Here is a 14,246-nt window from a genome sequence, read left to right as displayed (position 1 = left end):
TAAATGCTGCTCCAGGTGCTGTGGAGGGGACAGACGCACAGGACACTGTCCTGCCTTACAGGCTACGAAGGGCCGAAAGGTGTGATGCCACGGAACCACCTTTGCTTGTCTTGTGCTGTCAGTTCAAGCACTTGCAGAGCGGAAGAGAGAACTCTTTCTCTCTAGGGCTCTCCCCTCCAGCAGGGGGAGACTGGGAGGGCTTCAAGGAGGAGGCATTCATGCTGGCCCTTCAGGAGCCGGGTGGTCAGATCAAGGGAGCTTACTCTGAGGAGGAATGTCAGTCGAGAACCGCAGGGGCTCTGAGGTGGGAAAGTGGAAGGTATAACTGTGAGCTTTACCCAGAGAACCCCCAGCCCCACTTCCCCATGCCCCCTGCCTCCTTGACTCCTTCCTGGAATGAGGATCGGAGACAGTAGATCCTGATGCCAGATCTGCCTTCCCATTCATATCCCTGTGTCCCCTGCCTCCTTTTGGAGGGAGAGGGCTTGACGGAAGAGAGAACTTCTAGATTATCCTAACGGCATTTTGTATAAAAGCTGTACAGTCTTTCCTTTGCCGTCTCTTCCTGCCGTCTTACTCTGAAAATGCTGCAAGGAAACCGTGGAGGCTGGCTGGGGGTGGGGGAGGGGCCGGTATGCCGGAGGCGCTCACATGTTTGGATACATGACTGAGCTGCGGTGGGGAGGAGAAGCCAGCCTGGGATCACATTTACTGCACTAACCACAGAGATAGGAGAGAGCCACGTGCACGGGAATCGCTCACCAGCCCTGGCCCAGCACCTACGCTTGGTAGGTGCTCGGTGAGAATATGAAGAGTGGGTGCTCGGTGAGAATATGAAGAGTGGGTGAACGGTCGGACTGGTGAAGAGCAGGCACCGGGAGGGAGTTGGGGGTCCTGCCTTCTGTGCGAGACCCCCAGCTGAGCCCTGCCTGTCTCTGGACCTCGGTTTCCTCATCTGGGCTATGAGGGGGTTCACCTAGATCAGGGTCCATGCACTACAGCCCACCAGCCAACTCCAGCCCCCTGCCTGGTTTGTTTTTCTTACAGCCTTCGAGCCAAGAATGGATTTTGCAGATAACATTTGCAATGAATTTAATGATAGGGAACATTAACCATGAATACCAATTAAGCAACATATTATCCCTGCAAAAAGAATTCCACTCTTTCATTCTATTCCAGAGTGGTGTTACAAATATACTCAATTATTACCCTATTCTGAATTTAGTCAATAAAATCTTCATGATGTATAGCTACACAATATCCTCAGTTTTGCCTCTTGGCCTCCAGAGCCTGAAATATTTACTCTCTGGTCCCCAGACTCGGCGGTCTCTGAGGTTCCTTGTGGCTCTGGTGCTTTCTATGGGTGTGAGGACGTGGGGGAGAGGAAGGCAGTGCCTGGACCCTGTTCCTCTCCCTCCCCACAGGCTTCCGCAAGGTCATGGAGGGCATCCACAAGGCCATTGAGCTGGGCTACAGTCCTGTGAAGGTGAGGACTTCCTGGCCCCAAGACAGGCCCCAGCCCTGGCCAGTGCACCTGCGGTGCACCCCTCACCACTTCCTGGCCCGCTCCATCCAGCCCTGCCCCCCACTCCCCACAAGGGAGGGGAGAAAACCACTGACCCATGGAATCTTCCAACCCATGGAGAACTGGGGGAGGGACACAAGGAACGGGACCCTGGGTGGAGAGCCTAGGCAGGTGTCAGATCCCCGACAAGGGTCATCCCTGGAAAAGAACGCAGTGGGGATAGCCCTTGTGGTCCCCTTATCCCTGGACCAGGTGAACTGTGTGGTGATGCGAGGCCTGAATGAGGACGAACTCTTGGACTTCGTGGCCTTGACCGAGGGCCTTCCCCTGGACGTGCGCTTCATAGAGTACATGCCCTTTGATGGTCAGTGCCGCAGGGCGGGGTGGGTGGGGGAAGAGGAGGCCGGGCCTGTCGGCAGAGCTGGACCAGAGCCCCGCTGAGAGCACGACGGGGGGCTGTCAAGAACCCTGGGAAAGGCTGAGGAGGGCGGACAAGGTTCGGCTGCCCCTGTGGGTGCTGCTGGCCCCGATACCACTGTGTGTGTAGGAATTTCTCCAGGGGTGGTGGGGAGGGGCCTGGGCAGGCACCGGGGCTGCGATGGGGGTCGGAGGCTTCTCAGAGTGGGCGTGGCTGTGATTCCATCCACCCATTCAGGCACCTTGTGCCCTCCTGGCCTGGCGGCGGAGAACTGGTTCCTGGGCTGTGGGAGGGTGAACTTGAAGCCCCTGGGTCCCCGCATCATGTGACTCAGTAGCTCCCACCCCCAATACAGGCAACAAGTGGAACTTCAAGAAGATGGTCAGCTATAAGGAGATGCTGGACACCCTCAGGCAGCAGTGGCCGGAGCTGGAGAAGCTGCCGGAGGAGGAATCCAGCACAGCCAAGGTTGGCGGGAGGGCAGGGATGGGGCCGGGAGAAAGGTGGTGCTTCCACCCTAGGACGGGAGAGCTGGCAGGGGCTGCTTTGGGGGTGGGGTCAGTGATGCAGGACAGTTCCTTTTAAGCAGGAAGTGTTCCAGGGCCATCATAGCAGCCTCCCTGCTTCACTGACGCAGAAGCAGGCCCGACGTGGGGCAGAGGTTAAGGAACTTGTAGGATGCACTGGACTGAGTGGTGGAGCGGGTGCTTGTCTGGCTCTTCCACGTGGCTGTCCCTGGCCGTGCTGCCCTCGGGTTCCTGCATCTTTAGCAGCCTTTGTTTGGGGCAGGCCAGGTGCAGGCGGAGAGCTCATGGGCTTCATACTGGAGTCTTCTGTTGTCCGAGGGCCTTGGGGGCTGCCTTCTGCAGGGCTCCTGGGGAGAGGGCCGAGAGGTAAGGGCTCTGATGTCAGGGAGAGAGCTGGCACTCAGCTGCCTATCCCCCTCCCCTCCACTGCTCACCCACAGGCCTTTAAAATCCCTGGCTTCCGAGGCCGAGTCAGCTTCATCACGTCCATGTCTGAGCATTTCTGTGGGACGTGCAACCGCTTGCGAATCACAGCTGACGGGAACCTCAAGGTGAGTGTCCCCTTCCCCGTGGGCACCCCTGTCCCCTCTGTGCTCTGTTTATGTCTTCCTACCCGTGCCCCCTGATTGGAGGTGAGGCTAGCAGGGTACACGGGGTGATGGTGAGATAGTGTCAGAGATGGGAGGATCGTGGGAGCAGCAGATCAAGGTGAACTCGTGGCTTCCGTGGAACCGTCACCCTGGTTCCTTCCTTCCTTGGGTCCCTGGTTGATCAGGAGCCACTCTCCAGGACTCAGTGCTGTGGGCGGGCTGGGCGGGGATCGATGTGCCCTTTGCCCCCAGCCCCCACCCTGGTTGGCCCCTCCCACCAGGCCAGGGGTTCATTCCTGAAACCAGCATCCATTACTCATATCTAATATCTCATCAGCACATGCTGTGCGTTCAGGCCCAGGGACGGCGGGTGGAAGGGAGGCGTGGACATGCCCATCTTCTGTGAGGCCACAGAGACTCCCTGTGAGACCAAACAAAGAGCTAATGGGTGGCAGCACGGGATTCTTCATCAAATGAGGGGCCGGACAGGCCTCTGGTGGTGAACCTGGAGGGAGCGCACAGGGACCTCAGTGAGCCATGGAGACTGGACGTGGTGGGGGGGAGGTAGTGGCGGGGGAGGATGGATGCGTTCATCCTGATTTGGCCAGGGCAGATTAAAGTCAGCTGTGGGGAGGCCACCTCGTGGAGGGCTTGAGTGACCCCATGCAAGGTGCAGAGTGTGTCCTGTTGACAGGAGGACACTGGGCAGAGTTTTTATACAAGGTGGGGAGCAAGATCCCCGATTCATGTTTTAGGAAGAATAACTCGCAGGTTGAATTTGGAAATAGAGAGACAGTTAAACGGCCACTTCGTGATGTTCCAGATATGTAAGAGTTAAGGTGAAGGTGGGAAGGAAGAGTGAAAGAACTTGGAGCTGCAGGTGTGGGTGGAGAGAGAGGCTCCGGGCTGTCCGGTCAGCTCTGGGATCTGCTTGGGATCGGGGGCGTGCTGGTGGCTGGGTTTGGGCCGTCAGGCTGCACACCCGATAGGAACTGTGCGGCAGGTTGTTATAAAGCGAGGGTGTCTTCTGGGCTGGAGGCACAGGACTGAGTGGACAGTCGGTGGTAACTGTGTCAGTCAGTCCCCTCCACCCCGCTGCGGGAAGTGGAGGGAGGATTCTAAGGAGAATGTGAGGAAGAGGCTGTTTATAGCGCAGGGTTAAGGGGGCCTGTAAGGGCACTGGATGAGCAGCAGCAAACTGCTGTCCCACCCCTGGGAGGAAGGGGCAGGGGAGGAGTTGGCGTCACTGGGCTCCCAGGAGAGCTGGGGCGGCCGCCTGGCTGGGGCTGTGGTTGTGGCCGGAAGCACCACTGCCGAGAAGTGCCCGGCCTTTCTCTGCTCTCACCCTCTGACCTCCCATCAGCCAAACCCAGGCAGAAGCCAGCAGGAGGGGGGCTCTGGTTGCAGAAGAGGGCAGAGAGTGGGCGCTGGTGGGGAGCGAGGAAGGGGGACTGACCAGCACGGGGGAGTGGGTGTCTCTTCCGCTTAGCTCTCGTTCATGTCTTCTCTGATGGTGTCTGCTTGTCACCCGTGCTTCTGTGCCCACAGCTCCCCGCACGGGGCTGACACTTGGTCGGTGCTTTGTGGGGCTTCCCGCCTTCTGGGACTGCCCCATCCACCCCGAGCCCCCCAGAGCTCCCAGCCTCTCCCAGAGTCAGGGGAGCATCGAGTCAAGCTTGAATGACCTCAGGCTGCCATCTCCACCAGCCCTCTGCTGTTCAGCCCCGAGTCAGGGACCACGAACCAGAGCAGGGCCAGGCGGGCAGGGTCCGGGAGCAAAGGGACTGGAAGAGGATGGAGGGGGAATGGATGTCCATGCCGGGGCTCAGCTCCCACTGACTGGGGTCCGTTCTCATGCAGTGAAGAGGCCTTTGCGTGGAATGTCTCAGGAGAGGGTGTGGATCTAGACTTTGATGTGCTGTATCTGTCGGCAGTTATTTGGTATTTGTGCTGTATCTGTCGGCAGTTATTTGGTATTTTTCAAGTACGCACCATGCGCTGAAGGAAACATGACCGGGAGTCAGATGACGCAGGCCTTGGGGTGTCTGCTTTTGCCTCCTGCCCTTCCAGCCCCTCCGACTCCTCCATCTAGCACTTTCGGCCCCTCATTGCAGGAAGACCTGCTTTGAGTATGACCAGCCACGGGAGGCCCTCGTGCCCAGCCCAGGGGGCCTCCAAGGATGGGGGCCAAGGCTCAGGATGAGGGGGGCATGTTGGCCTCACCTGCAATGTGATCTCTCCAGGTCTGCCTCTTTGGGAACTCAGAGGTATCTCTACGGGATCACCTGCGGGCAGGGGCCTCTGAGGAGGAGCTGCTGCGCATCATTGGGGCTGCCGTGGGCAGGAAGAAGCGGCAGCATGCAGGTGAGGGGGCGGGGAGGCCAGGCTGGGCGGTGAGTGGGCCATTGTCAGCAGGAGGGAGGTCTGTAGTGAGCCAGTGGCACTCAGTGTGGTCCGTGCTCTCCGTTACTTCTGCTGGACCTCTAGACTTGGGGTGCGATGATGCTTCTCCTTCCCAGGGGAAGAGCAGAGCCTGCACAGGACGGGGGGCCCCACATTCTCTCGGGCTGTTTCATTGGGTAGTGGAGAAAGAGGGGTGTCATTGCCCCTCTCTCATCCCTGACAGGGAGGGCAGGGTCCTGGCATCCAAAAACTGTCATGGGCTCCATCATGGGCGACCTTGCAGTGTACGGCGGGGGTTTTTTGTCGGGCTGCGGTAGGTGAGTGCGTGTCCACGGGGCTGTCATACCTCTGTGTCCATCGTTCGTTTCAGTGAACTCTTTTCCCCGCCCTCTTTCTCTCCCTGCTTCCCTGCTCTCCTCTCCCCCCCCATCCTTCCCTCGCCCCAGGCATGTTCAATATTTCCCAGATGAAGAACCGGCCCATGATCCTCATCGGTGGGTGACCCATCAGTACGTAACCACTCACCCTTGTCAGGGGGGGGTCCCGTGGGGTGGGGCCCCTGCCGTAGGCGCCCCCGACCCTGATCCTGCACTTCATCCTGAGGTTCTCATCCTTCACCTTTTCCTACCCCTCCAAGCCTTTACTGTGGCTTTTCTTCCCTTCCCTGGCTCCCTCTTACTGTACATGCCACAGAAATCATCGTTCTGTCTCACCAGAAATCGGGTCGGGGGGGTCCTTCAGGTTTATGATCGCTGTTAGTTGTCCCCTGAAAATGGAGCTTCTGGGTAAGACAGAGATCTTGTCCTCGGCTTTAGAATCTCCCAGCTTGGATACAGTCACAGGCGTCCCTTCCCTTCTGTCCTGTGGGTCAATTCACGTGCGTGTCCGGACCATTAGTGCCCGTTGGTCCTTGTGTTGTTACGCTTCTGTGTGGGCAGCGCTTAGGCAGCAAGCTAAGAGTGCTACTCAGCTTCCTAGGGAGGACACAGCCAGGATCTCAACTGCCTAATTCCTTAACTCCCGGGAACTTATGGGCCCAGGGCGTCTCTTATGTGCATAGGATGCTTGAAACAGAAACACCTTTTTATTGAGCCACATGTGGTCTCTAACCCTGGGGAACTGGCTGGTCCATGCGGAGCTTTGGGGATGCTGTTATCTCTCTGGTGCATGCCCAGGCTAGAGCAGGGGAGGCCTCGCCCCCTTAGCCACAGCCAGATCTGGGCCCCTGAATTGTGCCCTAAGCAAGAGAAAGCAGTGAGAAGACCAGGGGAAGGGATTCTTTTCCTCCAGCACTTGGAGCAGAGAGCCCTGAGGCTTGTGGGCTGGAGTGGGCCAGAGACGGCCCAGGGACCACACTAGCCACCCAGAGAAGGAAGGGCGGCTCACCACAGCATGCCATCGGGAAAAAAACTGTCACCTCTCTTCTGCCGTCACCTCCACCATCCTCATCCTCTTGTGTTGGGCCTTGACCCATGCTGACACGCCTTGATGGCAAGGAGTGGGGGTGCCTTGATAATTGTACCTCTGACACTGACAAGGTAGGGGGGCTAGAGCATGATGGAAAGCTAGAGGTTGGGAGGCCTAATTGCTTCAGAAGGAATAATAATACTCTCAAGGATATAGAGTAACTAAAGTGGTCTGATCTCTATAAAACCAGGAGTTGCCTAGAACAGGGCCTCTTAGACTTTCACGTGCCTGTGAATCCCTCAGGGATCTTGTTATTTCAGATTCGGATTCGGGAGGCCCGGGCTGCATCTCTTTTAACAGTCCTCACGTGGTGCTGGCGCTGGCGGTCCCTGGACCACCCTTTGAGTAACAAGAGCCTACAAGGTCCCTGAGGCCCCTGGGGCCATTCAGTCATCCTGTTGCTTTGTGTATGCTTCTGATCCGCTTGAGATGTTGTTGAAATAGATTAAATATTTACCTTAGTGTGTTGTCTATAAACTATATGATTTCTCTTAGCCCTTCCCAGAGAATGTGAAGATGAGAGTAACTAATTGGTGATTCAGGCTGAGGCCTCGCTATCGTTTTAAGAAAATGAAGGGACAGAGCAGTCATCTGATCGAGGCTTCAGTCTTCAGACCTTAGGTGTTTCTTAAGAGAACTTGGGCAACAGGAAAGCTGTGAGGAGGGGAGCCCAGGTGGGAGCACCCACAGAGCCCACTGCAGGGCAGGCAGAGCCTGCGGGACCCTGGCCCTGTGTACCTCCTGGCGAGGAGGGCTGCACGTGTTCATTCCGGGGGCCCCTCTCTGTGTATCGTCGCTTTTCTCTCTCTCCTCGCTGTGCTCTTTGCCCCTCGTTCCCCTTTCCCCAGTGTGAACGGGAGAACTCGGGGTTTGGTGGGGAGAGGCTTGGGGAGGGAGGTGGGAAAAGACCTACCTTTTGGGCTGAGCCTTTCTTCTCTTTCCTTTTCCTTCCAGAGTTATTTTTGATGTGCCAAGATTCCCCACCAGCCGTTCCAAGCATCTCCTTCAGGGACTCGCTCCATGTTCAGGGTCTGAGGCACAGAGTGAGTTTCTCCAGCCAGACGGTGACTTTGTGGAAAGGGGGCTGGCCCCCCCAGGTCCCTCGCCTCGCCCAGCGGTGGCTGGCATCTGGGCTCCCTCAGAGACATTACAGTTCCCACCTCGACTCAGATGCCAACCCAAAGTGCCTTAGCCCAGAGCCCCGGGCTCCTGCCACCCCATCAGGACCTCTGCCCACCTCAGACCAACTGACCCACGTGGACAGGGAAGGACAGGCGGCTATGGTAGACGTGGGTGGGAAGCCAGACACAGAGCGGGTGGCCATGGCCTCAGCCGTGGTCCTCCTGGGGCCTGTGGCCTACAAGCTCGTCCAGGAGAACCAGCTAAAGAAGGGAGACGCCCTGGTGGTGGCCCAGCTGGCAGGCATCCAGGCGGCCAAGCTGACCAGCCAGCTGATCCCGCTGTGCCACCACGTGGCCCTGAGCCACGTCCAGGTGCAGCTGGAGCTGGACAGCACACGCCACGCCGTGGTGGTCCGGGCATCTTGCCGGGCTCGGGGCCCCACTGGGGTGGAGATGGAGGCCCTGACCTCCGCTGCCGTGGCTGCCCTCGCCCTATATGACATGTGCAAGGCTGTCAGCAGGGACATCGTGTTGGCGGAGATCAAGCTCGTCAGCAAGACCGGGGGTCAGCGGGGGGACTTCCATCGGACGTAGAGTTCCTGCCCCCTCTCACCCCTGGCCCAGCGAGGTCAAGAGACGGGATGAGATTTCAGCCAAGGGAAAGATGTCAAGTTCCTTTCACCCCGCCACCAGTTACCTTCAACCGGTAGGAACCCCAGGTCAGCCCACCCCTCTACTGCTCGATGACCTACCCTGACCTGCGAGGTTTCCTTTCTTCCGAGAGGAAACCAGCAGGCCCGTCAGCCTTCCTGGACCCTAACTAAGGTTGTGGGAGGGGGCTGGCCGCAGCAAGCAAGGCTAGATAACCCCCGAATCACACTGAGTGACTTGTGGACTCTCTCCGACAATTGAGCCCATAACCTCCCCTTCCCTCTTGGGTTTTCTCTTCTCCTTCCTTCCCCGGGAGGGAACCAAGGGCTCCCAAGCAGGGGCCTCGTGGGCCACAGCCCTGAGGCCTCCTGACCAAGCACACCTCCCACACCTGCCCCGCGCACGGCCTTTCCACCTGCACCCCTTCGTCCTGGGACACACCAGGGGAGGAGGAGCAATGGAGCTTGCCTTCACCCACACGGTGCACCAAATAAAGCCACGATGCCCATTTGGGGGATGCAAGAATGAGGACTGTGTCTGTGCCGAGGGCACCGAGCCGCCGTGATGGCAGGCCCACCCCCAACCCAACGCCCCCTGGGGGAAGAGGAGCAGGAGAGACGCTGGAAAAGCAAAGGGGCGTGTTCTCCGTGCACCCCGCCTTCCCTGGGGGAGAAGGCAGGAGTGGAGAGGGAGGCCCCGAGATGCAGCATCTCCAGTAGCACTGTCAGGTAGGGGTGTCTGAAGCCCATCCCGTCGCTGGCTGGTGGAGGTCACGGGGTGCAGTTAGAGGCTCCCGGTTTTCACATCCCCAAACGCTGGACGCGCTTGCGGGGTTCTCTCGGTGTGGGTAGGTGTCTAGTTCTAGCCTCACTCCCCCGGCCCCCCGCCTGCCTTTCCTCTGGCCCTGCACCCAGGTGTGCTGGCAAATGCTTAACAACTAGCTCTTGGAAAAGCAAAAAAGGCCAATTTCCATGGTCTAAGTCCTCCCACCTTGGCCGATTTCAAGCTACCCTACGACGTGAACTGGCTTGCGGAATTCCTGAGGATGTCACAGTCGGGGCTCGCAGAGCGGGTAGGATCTGCTTCCCACACACCATGGGCTATGCCACTGCCCAGCACGCCTCACGTCCCAGCGTGGGAAGAAGGCACAAGTTTCAAGGCCGGTTAGGTAGGGGTGGCACGGATTTAATATTTTTTAGTATTACAATATATTCTATAAAAAAGGTGCAGGCGAAAAGGACGCTGCAGAATTTGTACATTAGCCTCATTTGTCATCTGAAACAGCTGGTGAGAACAGCCTTGGCGTGGAGGCGGTAGAGGTGGGGGGCGGGGATGGTCACGGCTCCCCCAGAGGGTGGAAAGGGAATAGGGTTGGGGAAGAGCCTGGACCAGACCCTTCCCCATCCACCTGGAGAATTTTCTCCTCCCGCCGCCCTAAACACGCCTCCCTTCCCTCACAGGGGAGGGGGAGCAGATGTTGCTGCTGAGAAGGGGACAGGTTGCATCAGATTAACTGAATTTTACGCTGTACACAAAATTAGCTGGAAAAATGAACCCAAAGGTGGCAGGAAGGGCACCTGGGAACGACCAAGGGACAAATACAACAGGCGTCAACGTTTAGCACATCAAGGACCAACTCAGCTGTCTCCAAGGCACCAGCACTTCTTGCTGAGTCAGCCGTGATGGTCTGTGGTCCAAGGCACTGTTGGCGATCTGGCTACAGTGGCGTCTGGTGTCAGAGCCACTGGCCAGATCTAGAAAAATAATAAATAGAGAAAGCAAAATCTTTAGAGGTGAGAAGCCTGAGCCCTGGAACAATCAATATACGTGTCCTCTGTAAACAGTTAAACCGAACTGTGCTCTTCTGTGGCTCCAACGTGTCTCGAGCGTCTTCCATATTCCTTCTTCCCTGGTGCGTATCCAGCCTTCCACGGTGGGTGGGAATACCGGGGTTTGGGCAGGCCTGTTGGCTAGACGTGGAGCCCTCCCTATTCCCGGTCCCAGTGGGTGAGGTGGACCTCGGCCCGGCCAGTCTGGGGGAGGACCCTGCGAGGTCCCACCACAACCTTCCCATTGTCCCAATGCCGGCTTCTTCCAGCGGGGGCTTTGTGGGTATCACACAGCTCTGAGGCCACTCTTCCTGGTAAGCCTTCACCTTACCCTCACCTGGACTCCAGGATGGCTGCTTCACACCGGTCCCCACCAGGCTTACACTTGCTCAATCCCTCCCCCTTGAACCAACACCCATGTTGGGCTCAGCAACCCTGTGTTTCTTCCCCTGCAGCTACTATGGTCCCACCCCCAGAAAAGATAGGCAGCTGAAGAGTGGGCCCAGCCCACCAGTCTGTCCACTGGCAATAACCCTGAGCTGGAGGAGGAGGTCAGAAGGTGAGAAACACAAAAGGGAAGGGCAGGAGGATAGAAGGGCAGGGAGCCTGTTGATGTGGGGTTGTAGGGAGGGTCAGGCAGGTCTCACAGATACAGAGGATGAGGGGTTAACTCTGGGGGGTTGGAAATGTATTAAAAATGAGCCTTGATGGAGTTCAGCTCACCTCTGTCCTTTTAGAAAATTTGTGTAGATACCAGCCATCATCCTGCCCCAGAAGGACAGCTCCTGGTGGACAGAATGAAGGTGAGAACGGACAGGAGAACCAGAATGAAAGTCGGCTGAACCAAGGCGGGTCCCAGAGCTGGGGGGGTGGGACCCCCTCAGCTTTCCACCCCTGCCTGCTCTGGGCCCGCCCCCCCATCTGAATGCCCCTGAGGCGGTCCCCTTACTCCCTTAGAGGTGGCACGTAACTGCAGAGGGCAGCTCTTGCCCTTGGAGCCCTCGGAACCGATGCCCCAGGGCCAACCTCAGCCAGACGAACGCAGTTGGAAGGGTCTCCTGCAGGCGGGACAGAGCAGGAGGTCACTGCGCCTCCTGCTCAGCGGCAGATGTCAGACGAGTACGGGGTCCGAGTAGTGTTCAGTGGTAGCCCAGGCGCTCTGGGTGGAGCTGGCCATTCAGGTGCTGCCCTCTGGAACCCCTAGCCAACGTGTGAGGTCACTGTCTCGCTTCAAGACAACGGTCAGGTTGTACAGGGTGGGGAAGGACCGTTTCATTCCGGGGTCCCTGTGCCCAACGTACGAGGTGTGGTGATGAATGGGGTCTTCTTCCTTGAACCCCTTCCCTTACCAGATCCATCAAGTACCTGATAGTGAGCCCTAGTCGTGGGAACCCAAAGGTGAGTTTTCCGGGATTCTGGATTAGTATAGGACGGAGATGGCAGGAGGGAAGGGAGAGAAACTTAAGACATGCAAGAGAGGGGCCAGAGGGCTCGCGATGTAGGATACAGGCACTGTCACCCTGTCCTGATGACTTGGTCCCTGCATCCTCCTCCCAGCATCTTTTTTTTTTTCCTGGAACACATCTAGCTAGCGTATGTCATGCCTCTTCCTTTCAATAGGAAACTTCGCCCCATATCAACGTTCCATTAAGCCTACTCTTGAGAGATGGGAGCCTGGATGCCCCCGCCCGTTACTCCCCACGGCACGTGAAGTCTAGACAAGGTCCGTGGACCTCTCTCCAGGCTAGAGACGGAACAGCTCTGTGCCAACATTTGGGTGTCCGTGCTGGGGGTCAGGGAGCAGGGCCGGCCAGGGATGGCCAAGTCCGCCTCAAAGAGTGACCCCTGGGGCCAGGGTGCAGGAAGAATAATGGGAAGAGGAGATGAGGGGAGCCCCTTCAGGTGGGGAGACACCGGGTCCTGCCACGTAGCCCCGCCCCCAGGACCCAGCCCAGGGCTCTAAATCCAGCACCGAATTGTGTAAGTGTCACTAGCACGGCCTCCTCCACTCCGCCGCCCTGGGCCCATCCCTGTCTCCCAGCCTCCCGCTGCGGCCAGTCCCCCAGGTCAATAATTTAGCCTGTTTATGGCCCGTTCCCGGGTGGCTTCCAGGGCCTGGCTCCCTGATCGCTTGCGGCTGCGTTTGAGTTTGCACAAGTCCTTGTCGAAAACTTCGCCCGAGCGCAGGGCTGACACCAGGTCATCAAACTCGCCGCCCTCGTCCAGCGCGCTGCTCGCGTGCACCTTCCGCTGGCGCTGCCACCGCTCCCGCTCTCGCTGCTCCTTCAGCTGGAAGGGCGAGGAGGGCGGGTGAGAGGCCGCGGCCCAGCACATCCACCGCGGTCCAGGCCACAGACACCTGCCCTCCTTCGCGCGTTGACGCCTGGGCTGGGCTGGGTCTACCAACTGGCTCCCCTTTCCTCCTTGCTAGGGCACCCTGAGCCTCCCGCTGCCCACGCGCTCTCCACTCCCTCAGCCTTGCTCAGGGCCAGGCCCCAGCAGCACCCTCACCATGGCCTCCATGCGCGCCCGTCGTTCCTCCTCCTCCTTCCTTCTCCGCATGGCCTCCAGGTCCTGCCGGGCCTCCGAGAAGGCCTGCAGGAAGGTGTCGAAGATGCCGAAGAATTCATCCGGCTGCATCTTGCTGTCCTGCTCCCCAAAGTGCATCAGGGCCTTGGAGAACTGTTGAAGAGAAGGGTTGGTGGAGAGTCGCCCCCGAGCCTGGTGGGCAGTTGAGTTCCAGCCAGAGCAGAGCTCATCCAGGTGGGGGGACTTGGGGGGGGCAGGGCTAGAGAAGGGAGCCCCCCCCATGTCATCAGGGTAAGGACAAGGCTGAAGGAAGGAAAGGCTTGAGGCTGACACCTGGGAGGTGGGAGACCCAGGCTGACTGACAGAGGCTGCCCGGAGTGACCTCTGGGTCTGTTAGGGTGTAGGTACAGGACCAGGAGCTGCAGACCTTGGGAAGCACTTCCTAAGGTCAGGACCACAAGGATGTCAGATCATCTAGTTATTGGGCTAGTTATTTAACCCCTCTGTGCCTCGGTTTCTTCATCTGTAAAATGGGGATAATAATAGGACCTAATGAGTTAGTGATGCAGAGTGCTAGCTAGCTACATGCCTGGCACTATTACTGAGAGCTACCATCTCTAATTCAACCTACTGAAAACCCTCTAAGAAAGCCCTCACTACTCTTAAGTGTGCTCCCTGGACCAGCGGCATGGGTGTTTCCTGGGAGCTGGTTAGAAAGGCTGAATCTCAGGCTCCACCCCCGACCTCCTGAATGAGGACCCACATCTCAATAAGACTCCCACAGTTGGGGTCCAGAGGCGTGTCAGAGTGCAAAGCAGGAAGAGGCAGAGCAACCGAGAGCAAAGCTAGGCTCTGGAGTCAGGCTTCTAACCCAGCTCTGTCTGTCACAGCTGGGCAACCCTGGGCAAGTTACTTAACGTCTGTGGATCTCAGTGCACGTATCTGTGGAATGGGATAATAGCCTTTCAACAAACCCAGAAGGTAGGCGGTGAGACACAGGATGGAAAACACTTCATGGGGCGCCTGACATCTGGTCAATGGACAGTGAACATTGCAACAGCGTTGCTGTCGCTTTTCTTGTAGGAGTGAGGAAACCCTTTCTCCTCAAAGCTCTGTGCCTCTGGGTGTGTCCCTTCTGGGCCACCTGTGGTAGGACCGGTGAAGACAGAGGGGTGGGGGTGGGGTC

General features: G+C 58.1%; 2 protein-coding genes across 38 annotated transcripts in view; one reads left to right on the top strand and one right to left on the bottom strand.

Annotated features, from left to right (window-relative positions):
* Positions 1 to 14,246, top strand: part of MOCS1 (molybdenum cofactor synthesis 1) — a 43,975-nt gene that overhangs the window by 26,354 nt on the left and 3,375 nt on the right. For 21 of the 29 annotated variants that reach the window (XM_060162826.1, XM_060162822.1, XM_060162821.1 and 18 more), the window contains 13 exons: positions 1,425 to 1,486; positions 1,778 to 1,889; positions 2,299 to 2,411; positions 2,911 to 3,021; positions 5,304 to 5,424; positions 5,910 to 5,957; positions 7,885 to 9,430; positions 10,987 to 11,090; positions 11,269 to 11,334; positions 11,884 to 11,929; positions 12,963 to 13,294; positions 13,951 to 14,041; positions 14,144 to 14,209. In XM_060162826.1, the coding sequence (XP_060018809.1) occupies positions 1,425 to 1,486; positions 1,778 to 1,889; positions 2,299 to 2,411; positions 2,911 to 3,021; positions 5,304 to 5,424; positions 5,910 to 5,957; positions 7,885 to 8,645 (1,328 nt within the window). In that variant the 3' untranslated portion in view covers positions 8,646 to 9,430; positions 10,987 to 11,090; positions 11,269 to 11,334; ... (2 more) ...; positions 13,951 to 14,041; positions 14,144 to 14,209. Of the gene's footprint in view, positions 1 to 1,424; positions 1,487 to 1,777; positions 1,890 to 2,298; positions 2,412 to 2,910; positions 3,022 to 5,303; positions 5,425 to 5,909; positions 5,973 to 7,884; positions 9,431 to 10,986; positions 11,091 to 11,268; positions 11,335 to 11,883; positions 12,512 to 12,962; positions 13,295 to 13,950; positions 14,042 to 14,143; positions 14,210 to 14,246 lie in introns of those variants that run through there. The other 8 variants (XM_060162825.1, XM_060162823.1, XM_060162832.1 and 5 more) reach the window with 6 other exon arrangements.
* The window catches only part of DAAM2 (dishevelled associated activator of morphogenesis 2), a 113,731-nt gene continuing 109,351 nt past the window's right edge, over positions 9,867 to 14,246 (bottom strand). For 8 of the 9 annotated variants that reach the window (XM_060162795.1, XM_060162794.1, XM_060162793.1 and 5 more), the window contains 2 exons: positions 13,043 to 13,213; positions 9,867 to 12,820 (listed from right to left, as the gene is read on the bottom strand). In XM_060162795.1, the coding sequence (XP_060018778.1) occupies positions 12,599 to 12,820; positions 13,043 to 13,213 (393 nt within the window). In that variant the 3' untranslated portion in view covers positions 9,867 to 12,598. The remainder of the gene's footprint in view (positions 12,821 to 13,042; positions 13,214 to 14,246) is intronic. The other variant, XR_009542947.1, reaches the window with a different exon arrangement.

The sequence above is a fragment of the Lagenorhynchus albirostris genome, chromosome 10 (genome assembly GCF_949774975.1).
Source record: "Lagenorhynchus albirostris chromosome 10, mLagAlb1.1, whole genome shotgun sequence".
Classification (NCBI taxonomy): domain Eukaryota; kingdom Metazoa; phylum Chordata; class Mammalia; order Artiodactyla; family Delphinidae; genus Lagenorhynchus; species Lagenorhynchus albirostris.
The sequence above is the reverse complement of the archived record's forward strand: the minus strand, read 5'-3'. Positions and strand labels throughout refer to the sequence as shown.